Source organism: Lonchura striata, chromosome Z, assembly GCF_046129695.1.
Source record: "Lonchura striata isolate bLonStr1 chromosome Z, bLonStr1.mat, whole genome shotgun sequence".
Lineage (NCBI taxonomy): Eukaryota > Metazoa > Chordata > Aves > Passeriformes > Estrildidae > Lonchura > Lonchura striata.
Genome location: NC_134642.1, coordinates 42139945 through 42153856, shown reverse-complemented (window position 1 = coordinate 42153856; position 13912 = coordinate 42139945). Strand labels below are relative to the sequence as shown.

The 13912-nt window shown below is 42.2% G+C and overlaps 1 protein-coding gene across 17 annotated transcripts in view; it reads left to right on the top strand.

Moving 5' to 3' along the window:
- CELF4 (CUGBP Elav-like family member 4) overlaps positions 1-13912 on the top strand; it is a 708166-nt gene that overhangs the window by 617247 nt on the left and 77007 nt on the right. For all 17 annotated transcript variants that reach the window (XR_002466205.3, XM_021538926.3, XM_021538931.3 and 14 more), the window contains exons 7-8: positions 7111-7258; positions 11934-12083. Coding sequence is in view for 16 of the 17 variants with exons in the window: in XM_021538926.3 (XP_021394601.1) it covers positions 7111-7258; positions 11934-12083 (298 nt within the window). In the remaining variant the exon portion in view is untranslated. The remainder of the gene's footprint in view (positions 1-7110; positions 7259-11933; positions 12084-13912) is intronic.

The following is a 13912-nucleotide window of genomic DNA, read 5'->3' as shown; positions in this document are numbered from 1 at the left end:
CAGATATCAGGGTGATTGGCACCTCACAAATGCCAGCAGGAGATGAAGGAATCGATAGGGGAGAGGCAAAGGGAGACAGCAGTTTTATTCAGCCTGAAGTCAAAGAGCTAAGGCAAGTCAAGAGGAGGGAAGCTGAAATATCAGGAGCAAGACTGTCACGACTGGTGATGCCACTGCCACCAGCAAATCTTCTGACATTGATTGAATTGCTTGGCCCCCAGATCTTGTTTCCTCATGTACAAATAAACCTGATGATCAGATTTATTTATTTTCTCTTCTCCCTCAGGGACACAGTTCTCTCTTGTACTGTCTCTCCATGAGCTTTCTCAGAGTGGTATGACAGTAAAATAAGTGTAAGAATTGCCTCAGTGCTTAATAGTAAAGCCAGCACAAGCATGAGACATCAGGCTCTCCGATTTGTAGTCTGTTCTCCCAGCTATCCCTCAGCAGTCTAAATCTTAATTATGTCTCTATATAAGAATTCCCAAGCAATCCCATGACAGTGGTTTTTCAATAGTTTCTAATGGTGTGTCCCCATGGAGAGGTTGCTCAGGACCCTATTGCTGCAGTTTCTTGCTGAATTTCCCCCAGAGAAGCACCTTGTACATCACTGTGACTGGATTAGCTCCCAAAAAGTCTCAATGTACCAAGGTGATTAGTGCAGCAGAAACCCCCAAGGTGTGGCTGTTTGATAGATAAGTGGGCAGACATAGGTTTGCCAGGACAGAAGCACCACTGAGGAGAGGCAGCAAGGGTCTCACTCCATCAAAGTTTGACAGATAAACTTCAGTGTTGTCATCAGGACAGATTTGGGCCCCAGCTCCTTTGCAAGTTACCTCTCTTGCAGCCCAGCAAACTGTCATGCCACAGCTTTCCCTGCTGCTGCACACTGCTAACCCCCTCAGCCTCAACTTAAACTTTAACCTTGATAATGTCCATGGTCTCAGCCAAGCAACCAGTCCTGGGGTTCAGCAGCCATCTAACCTCAGACACAGAGGCAAAAAAATGAGGAAGCAAAAGGAGTTCTCCACTGTGTGTCTTTTTCTATCCCCTTCTCATGTGCCACCATCAAGCAGAGCAGACAAAGCCTGGCACCGACTCTGTCTGCTGTTTCAGTGGCACAGAAAGTCACATCAGATACCTCACCTCTTTTGTATGCAGCTCAAGGCAAGTCAGATTTCATAGCTTCCTAAAGCTCCCAGAGCCCCTACTCTAATTTATTTCAGGGTGAGTTTTTGATTGTTTTAAGTTTTTTCTCTTTAGCAATATCTTCCCATACTCATTTAACTTCCCCTTTTATAGAGCAATTATTTATTTTATTTCACAAGTGTACAGGGCACCAGCCCTTTTCATTGTCAGGTTACTGTGGATCTACATCAACTGGGTACTGACAGCTGTTTCTGCAGTCTAAGGCCAGGCTGAGGCATAGATCTGGACTCAGCCTGGAGAGAAGGAGAGTGATGCTATCTGGCACCACCTTTGATTTGCTGCCAGTCTAGGAAGAACCTGCAGGCACACTCTCCACTTCACAGAGCATAGCACACCTACTTAGGGTATCCAAGCCCAAAATCACAAGCAGTGACAATCAAAACAGCCTGTGAATGGTGGTAGTATAGTCCTGGCACAAATAAGCTACAGTTCCTGCAGGTCTTTCTTTGAATAAAAGGGGCAAGGAGTGTTTAGTGCCTGTCTCATGTCAGTGATGCCTCACCATGCAGAAAGGAAATGTGCACAGATCAAAAAAGGGTGAGGGAGATGGGAAAATACAGAAAAACAAAGCAAGAACAAAGGAAAGAGCCTTGGAAAGTGACAGAGTATAAATTATTTAATTTTTAAATTATTTAAGGTAAGATCAAAGTCATAAATCAAGTTTGCATAAAAAACGGGGTGGGACTGTTAGCCACAGTCTTCTGGCCAAACTCCAGCCATGGGACTGATTGCATCCTGCAGCAGGGGATAGGCATAGAATTACTGTGTAAAAACAGACCGGCTGGGACAGAGACAACACAGGCATTGCTAACATTTGTTCTCTGGCCTGGAACAAGTCCTTTCTCAGTAAATCCCAGCTCTCTTCACTCTGTAAGGTGAAAATGGCTGCTGCTCCTGAACTGCAGACAATAACCGCAAAAAAATTTGGAATATCCAGCACAGCTGAGCTCTCAGACATTACCTTAAGTGGTCTCCTTGGAAAGTTAGGGCAGCAGTTACTACCATGCGGACCATAAAACACTGGGTGCCCTATTCTGCCTCCCTGTCCTGCTTCCATGGAGATGAAAGGATATTTCTGCTAAATTATCTGAGGTAGTGCTGACAGGAAGAATTGCTTTTTCTAATATTTCTTCAATTAGTACTGTGAAATTGTTTTGGAGAGATACTTAAATAAAAATCAGCTAGCCCTATGAAATCGGGGAAAAATAGTGACTGTAGGCTGCCTTCTGGATATAGTAGTTAATATATTTAAATTACCAAAATGGGACAGTATATTTGGTAAATACTACTGGTTATGCAAATTATTTGCACTGATCCGTTCCAGAAGAGGAAGCTATTTTGAAGCCATAATAGTTTTTAGCAGGGATAATACCATATTTCTGACAACCAGCTCCCAGGTAATTCAAAACACTAAGATTTGGGCTCTAAATACAATTTTTTTAGGTCTTTTGGGGGGTTTTCCATAGTTCTCAGGAAGCTAGGAACCCAAGCTTTTTGTGTCAGACTTTGGAAAGATGCTAAGACATGAATCCAGGTGTTGCATATTTGCTTAGGGTTTTTTAATATCCTAGTTATATTTAAATTTTATTTTCAAAGCAGAAATTTCTGTTTCCAATAAAATATAAGTATGAAGGACAATTCTGATTTTTCTACTAATTATCTTCTGTTTGTTTCAAGGCTTGGAAAGTATTTTTAGATTTAACTCCCAATAGCCAGTTACATATAACAGACATGAATTTGTCAATTACAAATTTTACCAAATATGAGTTGTAATACTGTTTGATCGATTACATTACTTAGCTCTATGTATCACAGGGATACCATTAGGATTCATTATAAGTCTGTATAGATCATTAGAGGTGGGAAATGTGGGATGCTGTTACTACTTTTATTTTTATTTATTTGTTATTATTATTATTATTATTATTATTATTATTATTATTATTATTATTATTATTATTGCTGAATGAAGAACATGAAAAGTCAAACAAAGCATTGTGTAGTTCACACACAAAGACAGAAAATAGAACTGGAGAAGGTCATCACATTTTTCAGAGTAAGACTGGAGGGCAGTGATCACACTATTTCAGAAAGAGCTCGTCAGAAATAATCTCCCTTTCTCCTCTTTCCCTTCTTCAGTTTCACACACATTTCTTTTGGGGGATGGGGAAGGCAGGCTGTGCACACTTTTCCTATTTCTAGCAAGATTTTTTTTTGCGCTAAGTTCCTTCATCCTCCATGCATTTGCTCCTCCTATAAGAACAGGACATTATCTCCTGCCCTTGAGTACTATTGCAGTTTGAAGTAGGAAAAAGATGTGTGAGACAAACCCTTTCACGTGTCTCTATTGATCATACAACACTGTCACCCCTTCCCATGCTTTAGGTGGCTTTCCCAGTGCTTCTCCACTTGTTTCTAGGACTGGGATGGTGACTGCAGGCTCCTATCTCTTGGGTGCTGCCCAGGGGCAGGAACCAGTCTGGTAGCATCTCCTGGTCTCCTCAGAAGATCAATATTTGAGCAATAGAAAAGACAACAGGAAAGAAGGAACGAATCTTTAAAATGGATGGGGAAAATCTCTAAATCCTGAGGCAAAGGTCATGCGAAGGAAGTAAGAGAAGCAAAAGGAAGTACGTCCTTTCAGCTAAGGGAGGAAAAAGCTCCTTTCTGTCCTCTTGGATCAGTCTGAGATAATAAGGCTGCTGCCTTCCTGATTAGTGCTCTGTAGCCCCAGCCCAGGCAGGGAAAATCTGCATTTCAAATGGCATATTTTAAAGTACACAATACCCAGGGGCCCTGCTGCTATTGATTTGCCTCTGGTGGGGTCACTGCCTCACTTTCTACAGCTTTATTAACTGGGACCATACACTGGGTCTCTTTCAAAGTGAAAGGAGAGTGAATGGGACATTTGTCTTCAGGGGGAGCTGGGGAAGGAGTGGGGTGACTTTCATTTGGAATGCCTTGGAGGTTTTAGAAGGAAGACTGGTGACCCTTACAGGATTTGTTGTCCTTCTGTAAATTTCCCTAGAGACATCCTGGGGGGGAAGCAGGTAGGTCTTATGCAGTCAGCTTCTTTCAAGGTGACTGAGTTCCTGTCCTCCCACCCTCGTGGTGTCACTGCACTCAGCCAAGCTCAGATCATCAGCCAAAGGGCTGCATAGGAGCCCCCTCTTCTTCCCCCTAACCTTTGCCCCTGAGCACCTCCAAATAGAGTAGCATAGGCACAAATGGGATCTGTGACCTCAGAAGTTTGGCAGGAAATTTGTCATGGGTTGAAACATCCAGACATTCCTGGGCCTTGGTTGAGGCCACCTCTCCACCCAAGGAAGCAAAACCATCAGCCAGGGTACACAGCTGTGCTGAGGTGTGGAATGCTCTACTCCTTCCAGCTCCAGGCAACCTGACTTTTACCCTGTTGACTGAGTCTGAAGGCTGCAGAGAGGCCTGTGTCCTCTGGGTCATGATGTGAAGGGCTCATTTCAACATGCCAGAGGGGTTCCCAGGTTTCTAAGACATCTCAGAGAGTACATCCACAGAGCACTGAGTATAATAGATACTGGATGACTGCTCTCTGCAGGAGCACCTCTGCTTTTGTGGCAGAAGCACCTGATCTAGTATCCCACATCACAGGCTGGGACCTTATTTTTACTGCATCAAATAATGAAAATGGGTAAGAAAGTGCTAGAGGCTATAAAATTATTTATTAAAAATCTACAAAGCTACAAATATATTAAAAATTCATTTAAAAACCAAATCAAAAAATCTTTAGGCATCACCCAGGTAAAAATATCCCGAACAGAAAATGAGATGTGAATCAGCACACCCGGTGCTGGAATCAATCCAGTGTTAAAGATGGATGGATGGATGGATGGATGGATGGATGGATGGATGGATGGATGGATGGATGCATGGATGGATTCCCCTTCCTCCTTTACCTCCTTGGCATACTTTCTAATATTGCCTGCTCAGTACCTCTTCTGGAGAATAAACTCAAACCATGCCCAGGAACAAATGTACTCCTTAAAGGAGAATCAACATAGTGTATAATATGAAAGATTGTCTAATCACTCCATCAGTAATTGCAAAGAGCTAAATATCACTAATTAAAATGTTAAAGTACCTTGTTCAGGGTAAAATAAAATAGGATAATTAACCACCAAAGGGAAAGCCATCACTTTGTCACCAATCTTCATTAGGCTTCAAAAAAAAAAAATGACTCAACTCCTGTACAACACATTTCATCTATAGATCTAACAATGTGTGGAGTCAGGTATCCTGTGTTACATTTTATTGCTGGAGAAATCAAGGCCAGTTTACTCACTTGTGCATAGTAATTCAGCTGGTTGTTGTCAGAGCACCCCTTACTTTGGACTGGATGGTGACAAGGAAAGTTTCAGTATTTGAATGACTGCAGTGATTTCACAGGTTTGTTTTAGTGTAAATGTGTAAGAACAGTTAATTTAGCTGATATTTCAATATTAAAGCGAGCAGAAGGGAACAGTCTGTTCCTTGCCATGGTTTCTGAGGTCTGTTTAATTCTGAGAAGCATGTCCCATGTGCTTAAATAACAGCATCAGAGAGTGATTTCCTGATGGGAGAGAGAGTGAAATCAGAGAGAGCAGTGAAACAGAGTTACTCCAATTTTGGAGACAGCAAAGACATGAGTCATTTCTAAAATCACCACAGAAAAACACTTCTCTTTCCCACTATTATCATCAAGTCACAGATTACCAGAGGCTGGGGAACGTGCAGAGTGAGGTTTCCCAAACTTTCTGCACACTTCTTTCCCTCATACCTTCTCTTAGCACCCAGAACTTGTCACTGCTGAGGGCTGGGTACTCAGATATTCCTGCCCTGTCTGGCTCTTCATACAGCACCAGGGAAGGAGACAAGAAGCAGCTTCAACCAAACTGTTTTATTCTTCACACCAGGACCATTTTAAAATCTCTCTCCAGACATACTGTACACATGAACTGCACCAGCTTTGTGCTGGTCTCTGAGTGTAACATAATGATAACAAAGCATTGTTTTAATTAAAGAAGCATTTCCAGGATTCATAAACATTCACCAGCACTCTGCTCCAAAATTTTTAGTCCCAAATTCTTGTAAATGCAGCCTGGGTTCCTTATTTTTGACTTTTGTTGGTGCCCTGACAGAAGCAGCATTTTAACTTTCTAGAAAAAATTAACTGAGAAGGTCAACCCAGATCAAAACCACAGGGAAGGGGTTTTCTTATTAGACAGATGTAATCTTGCTAAAACAAGGAGCTCCCTTCTCTTGTACAGCACTTCTGGGGGTCTCTGATAGTGTGAAATCAGAGCTATGATCTGATTAGAAGTTTTGGTCACAGTTTTGCTCAGTACCCAGCTGAAGCCTCCTAGCAGCACCAGAAAAAGTAATTTTTGTCACTGAAAGGTGGAAAAAATAACAGATTATCCCTAGAGAACTTGTACAAATTCCTGCTTTGGAGAAAGAATTCCTTTCTCCTACATACACTGGTCTCCCATCAGTAACCTCCATGCTTTTCCAAAATTTTGATTTGAGCAATGTAAGCTACAAAGCCGCTCTGCTCAGGTGTACTGTGTTTTGTCTGTATGAAGACTTTTCTCTGTCTTTCTGACCAGAGAAGTACCAAGGAGCTGGTGGGCTGAGTCCAGATCACAAAAGACCTCCACACTAGGGAACACACGGCGGGGTGGGGACCATAATGACCCCAAATTGCAGAGATGCCCTTTGCTTCCAGCCCCTGTAGTGAGAATGACCAAGCCTGGGGAGGAGCACAGGGGTGCCACAAAACATCAGGACACATCCCACCCTCACCAGGTGCTCTCCTGGTGCTGGTGCCACAGGCTGCCCCGCCAGTGACCGCATGATATTTTTTCCCTGTTCTCTTTGTTCCAGCTGATGCAGCAGCAAGCGGCGATCATGGCGTCGGTGGCGCAGGGCGGATACCTGAACCCCATGGCCGCCTTCGCCGCGGCCCAGATGCAGCAGATGGCGGCTCTGAACATGAACGGCCTGGCAGCCGCCCCCATGACTCCAACCTCAGGTAAGGGGATGGCGGGCTGGAGAGGGCAAAGGGCAGGGAAATCAGGCCACATCCCACAGGACACGTGGCCTGATTTGTTGACTCTTTAGCCAGGTGAGGATCAGGCTCTGCTCCCATGTAACAAGTGAAAGGACCAGAGGAAATAGGCACTAGGGGAGAAACTCCCCTGAGCTCTAGAAAAAGTTTCTTTCCCAAAATGGTTGTCAAACATTGTAACAGACTGCAATGAACCAGTGTCCATCCCTGGAATTATTTAAAAGACATGTAGATGAGGAACTTAGGGACATGGCTTAGTGTCAGGCTTGGCACTGCTGTGTTAATGGCTGAACTCAATGATCTTAGAGGTCTTTGAGAACATTAACTGTTCTGTGCTTCTATGACTTTTCTCAGTCTAATCCCATACACAACTTCTCTTTAGCTCTAAGAACTCTCCAAATATCACAAAACATGCCACAGTGACCTACACTGGTTTATTGGGGCATATATGTGTCCAAGGGGTCAGTGCTGGTGCTATTGCAGCCAGGCTGTCCCAAAGATTAGCAAAATAGAGTTGTGGTGAGATGGAATATCATTAACAAGATTAATTTTTTCCTTGGGACACATAAGCATTTCCCCCTGTTGTGAAATTGGACAGAAGGTACTCAAGGAAGGCATCTAGTGCTACCTGGAATAAGGATGTTTCCAGCTACAGGAACAGAGACAGGTAACAAGTGAAGGGCTTACAGGATCTGGTTAGACTGTAAAAAGCCCATTCTAGGAGTTGCAGTATATGGTTCAGCAGGCAGAGAAATAAGCTGAGACAGGAACAGGACTGTCTTTCTTGGGGCTTGAAGAACAAAGGTACCACTTGGGCAGGAACAGGTCAAGGAATCATGAGCTCTGGTAGTCCTGGACTAACACATGGCCTAGCATCAGGGAGTTAGGGAAGCAGGAAAAGTGGGGCCAAATCTTGAAAGAAGTGAGGATTTGGGAAGGTTTTCAATATACTAGAGTCTGGTAGGGAGGCCCAGGACTCAAAGGCACATCTCGAAAGGACCATTTTTAATAGAATATCATGAGGGAATGGGGAGAGAAGGAAGAGCAAGAAAGACAGATCTCATTCCACAAGACTTTGTGGAGACCCAAGGAAAAGTACTTGACTCCAAAATCTTATACTGCACATTTCAAAATATATGTTTACACAATGATAAATGTATAAACAAAAAGTCAATGGAGCTACTGCAAATCCAAATAAAAAAGTGGCTTAATTATATGTGCACCCTTTAAACCTACTGCTGGCAAGATTATCATATTTGCATTAGCTAGATTTGTTTTGTGTTGGTGGGAGCAGAGAGAACATCAAACAAAGACTGCCTGGAATTCAAATATTGTCAGGGTTTGGAAAGCTGAATCCAGGCAGTAGTCTGCAATGGACCCACCACAAAGGAGCACAAGCTCTTTTGAATATAGTATATTCAAGTATATTCTTGAAAAGAGTGTGTTCTATGTCATGGGCGTGGAAACAGCTGTACAACAACCAAGTTCTGTGCCCACCAGGATATCCAGCATATTAAAAACATCCCAGCTCTTTTTTGGTGTAATCATTTCTTCTTCTGCTATGACCAGTGCCTTTCAGAGTCATAGAATCATGTAATTTAGGTTGTAAAGACCTTTACGATCATCAAGGCTAACCATTAACCCAGCACTATCAAGCCCACCACTAAACTGTATCCTTCAACACCACATCCCTGTGTCTTTAAAATATATCCAGGGATGGAAACTCCACCATTTCCCTGGGCATTTCACATTTCCATTTCCCTGGGCAGCCTATTCCAGTGTTTGACTGAATGAGAGAACTGTTAAACTCTCACTGTCAGAACAGAGGAGAGGAAACTTATGTTTTTTACATGCTTTCTGGATTACCCATGACTGGTCATTATTGAAAATAAGATGCTGGTTTAGATGATCCCTTGATGTCTTTCACGGCAGCCGATTTTGAACTCTCCTAATGACATATTTTCAATCACAGAGCCTATTCACTTGGGCATTATTTCAGATTTACCTTGAATGAGTAGCTTCCTTCATGAAAAACCTCTGTGGTAGGTTGTGGAAATGTCCATTGACAATTATTCCTTAGAAGAAATGTTTAGACTTTGAAATTACTCCTTGTATTACTACAACACTCACAAAGCATGTGATAAGATGCATAGAAAATGTTTCACATAATGTCTGAGCAAGCAAGCCTACAACTCTAGCAGCAATTTCTGAGTAGCCAGGAGAGATATCTGAAGCCTAACATTAATTCTCCTGCTGGCTTTTGTTAGCATTCAGAAAGCCAAATGGAAAATGATCATTCTGCTTCATAGCAGGATTTCTAGTCATTGAAGTATATTTTTTTCTGCCTTGGAAGGAAAATGAAATATTTCAAAGTTCTTGGAAAAAAAAAAAAGCAGGCACTAGAAAAAGTGTTTGGAACATTGGGGAAAAAATAGAAAGGAAGTGTTTTGATCTTCCTGTAGGAAAAGAAAAATTGTGCTAGGAAAAAGGTTCTGGTAACCCAGAAGTCCTAGAGGCTTAGGAGGAATTGGTTCAGCACAGTGCCTCTCTGTTGGTCTCCTCTGTGTCCCACCTCTAGGAGAGTGGATTCCTGGGAATACGACCGTAAATTCAATCCCACGGGACCTAGGGGATCAGAGTTTTGCATCCAAGCAAATCTAATAGATGAGCAACAGTATCCATCTCACCTGGCTTTAACCATACAAAATGTAGACATCTCTTTTGAACTGCAGTCAGTGCAATACGCACTCTCTATGGGTATTTCAGACCAAGAGAATTTTAATGCTGTTTGCTGTCATTTTAACAGTCTTCCATAATGGGTCAGGTTTATCTCACACAACATTTCATAATTGTGAGGCAAGTAATTTGACATTTCTGAGAGCTTGGTCCAGGTTTTACATTTCTCCCATCACTGCGACAATCTGGGTGAAAAGTGGGTCTGGCAGTGGGTCTGCTACTCTGTTACCTGCAGAGAGGGGCTAGAAATTAAATTTTATATAGGCTTTCTTCCTTCTTCCTCCTTTCCCTGCCTCCCTCCTTCCCTCCCTCTCTCTCTCTGCTTCTTGTAAATCTGCAACTGATGTGGCTACAGCAAGAGACCTCAAACAAGGGATGAAATCCACAACTGGCGTGCACCACCACCGTTTGTTTTCCATCGTGGCATTATGCCAGTTTTACTCCAGCTACAGATCTGACCTCTCTAGGGGGGGTGGGTGTTTCTAATAAGAAAATTGAAGAATTCCAATAAATATGCCTAAACTTCCTTAGACATGCACAAAATAGCAAACAGAAATCCCTTGCTGCAATTAAAAAAAAAATTTATTTACATTTTCTATGCAAATAAAGGAGAGATCCAGAAAAGCAACTGAAATTTTAAGTAGCCTTTGTGATTTGGAAGCTGATGGCATATGCTAAGAGCATTGCCTTTGGACTTCAGTTGCTACTGCTGGCTCCCTGTATCTCCACAGAGGACATTTTTAAAGGCCAACACCATTTAAATAAGAAAAGGAGAAGCAGCAGCTTGTCTGCTCAGGGTATAAGAAATGAGCTGAAGTACTGCCTAATTTTTTTTTTGGGCTACACAAATCTGAACATATTAAAATATCTCATGCAACTGTAGCAGCTTTCTTAAAGCACCAGCACGGATTTAAGCAGTAATTAAAGGGTGTTGTTGAACTAACCCATCATGGAATGCTGCAATGGTGAAGAAAATGTCTGCAATTGGTTTAAAAGAGAGGTTACTACAAAATATTGTGCTTTCAACCAGTAGTATACCCTGACGCAGAAAGATGGTGTTGAAGATAACGTAGTTTAATTTCCCATGCACACCCAGCAAGAGAAAAATATGATTTCAGGCTCATTGCAAATTCATTTGTGGTCCCTGAAATCATCCTGAACATGTTGCAAGAAGACTAGACTGTCCAGTCATTTTACACATACATAGGAGTAAGATAGGGAGCAGATGGATTTAATTCTCTCCCAGAAATTTAAGAAATCTCTACCAGTGGGTGACAAGATCCCACTCAGAACATAAAGACGAATTTGTTCTTCTGAAATAGCAGCATTACAGTCTCCCACAGGATGCATCTGGGAAGAAGGGAAGAATAAGATTCCTTTAAAGGAACAAATTTAGTCCAAATTTTGCCCTTGTTCACTGGGAGATATCTGTTAAAAGAATATGAAGTCAAGTTTGGACCAAACAGTAACATTAAAAAATGTATCACTGGCTACCTTTAGGCTACAAATAAACTTGACAAGTCTTTTAAGGATCCCTAGTGCTGTGAAAGTTCAGAATGAGTTTGCACATGAAAGATGTATTCATGAGAGAGTGCAGACACACCAGTCCTGGAAATCAGTACACCCACAGAGATCCAAAGAGAATCAGATAGGAACTGCTGTAGAAAGATGGGATTGAGAAGTTTTGGAGGTTTTTCAAGCTTGTCTTGAGCGCTTTCTGAACAGGGGACCAACTGCAAGCAGTCCATTTATTTGCTCAACAGCTTGAGATCTCATTTCTCTGGTGGTTTTTTTGTTTTGTTTTTTTTTGAGGTAGTGGTCACAGCTGTTGTGTCAGCAGTTTTCTCCATGAAGTTGTCTCCAGTACTCACCAGCTCTGCCCTTGTGTCCTCCTCAATTTCAGGTGGAAGCACGCCTCCTGGTATAACTGCACCAGCTGTGCCTAGCATCCCATCTCCAATTGGGGTGAATGGTTTCACTGGCCTCCCACCGCAGGCTAATGGGCAGCCAGCCGCTGAAGCCGTGTTTGCTAATGGCATTCACCCTTACCCAGGTAAGCCAGACTAATACTGTGCCCACAGCCTGTTGTCCCAATCCTAGGAATACTAGGACAAAACCCAACAAAAGCCTGTGGCATATGTTCAGAAGGGTTATACCCCAGACCATCAGGGCTTATTATAGCACTGGTGTATTGTGTCTTATGCAGCTACGCTGTTAAACGATTCAATCTGGATGATAAACATCAAGGGCATGTTGGAGGTGGAAAAACTGTGTCCTGAATATTTGAGTGCTCACCTGCTGGATAGCATGTTTGGTGAATACAGTCAGAATAACCAACATGTTTTGCTTCATCTGAAAATTGACCTAGACTCCTGAGCAGTTCATGCTGGCAGATCCCTTTGCAGTACTCCCAAGGGTCTTGCTTCTAGTTAGCCTTGAAGGAGCTGTGCTAAGCCTGTTTGCACCCAGCACTGATATCTCCTGCTGGAACTCCCCTACAGCCAGATGGCTCTGGGAGGGTAATCCAAAGGGTCCACATGCCCTCTGACCCAAGCGATTTCCTGTGTGCAGCGAGTAGGTGTTGACGTCCGAAATGCCCACTTCACACAAATCCTGCTGCCTTACCAGGCCTGGAGAGTGAAGCTGCATTAATATAGCCTCTGAATGGGCTCAGGGTCACCCTTTGGTGGCACATTTCTGGAGAACTGCTGCTGGGATTCACACTGTGCCTAGCTCGAAGATGCCAGCACTACAGAAGTGATTTTGCAAGCACTGGCAGTCAGCGATGAATGAGGGAGGTTAAAGGATCGATACCTGCCCCTATACCTGTATTTACAAATATACATACAGTCTAAATCTGTAATTACCAATTACCATTTCTTAATGTGCACCTACACTTTTTCAGCATTCTTAAGACTTGAGATAGCTCTCTCCTCCAATACTCTTCCTCTAGAAAGTAATTTTATACCATTCCTGTACACATAGTAATGGTAAAAATCATAGCAATAAAAATCTAAGTAAATGTTACTAATTGATCCTAATCACCAGCTTGCAAAGGAATATTTTACCCTGGGGAACAGATAGATTGATCCAGTCTGTTAGGAAATCAAATACTGAGTTCAATGTTCCAGCCGAAAAGCCCTAAAAAACTCTAAGAAAAAATAATTCTTTCAATCTTAGCCAGTCCTGAAAACTCAGAAGATTTATCATCCTAGGGAACTTCATGAGCTACAAGGAAAAATACCATATAGTATAGAAATACCAAAGTCTTACCTAGGTATTGACAAATAATTATCCTCCTCCCAACAAACACTTTGCAAACATGGGCTTTGAGTTCAACTCTAAGCAGAATTAAAATCAAAGGACTTACTGTACTGAAAATTAGGCATATATATATATATATATATATATGTTGTAGCAATATAAAGATAGGCGAGACTTTGGAGTCACCAGAAGACTGCAGAGAGCTCTTAAGTATGTTCAGTGAGTTCAACCACAACACTGAGAAAGCATTCTGTCTTTAAGGTTATATAAACATGGCCATCTGTTCTTCTCTCCATTTATTTCAGTTTGCCTGTTTGCCAGTCAATCATTTCTCTGTTTATTCATCCACTTCTATGTATGTCTGTCCTTTTTTCCTGGTTTATTTAGATCCTTTTGGCAAATTTCAATGATCCGTTACTGTGGGTACAGAGAAAAGATGTTCTTTCTAGGTGAATCTTAATGTCTTGAGCTTTTGTTACTATCCCAAACTATCTCCATAATTAAAGAATATCTCAGGTATTTCATCCACGGTTATATAAAAGTCAATGGCCTTAATCTGATTCTCTCTGAGTTTCGGAGAGACTTGCTCAGGCAACAATTCACAGTAAGTCCCTGCAT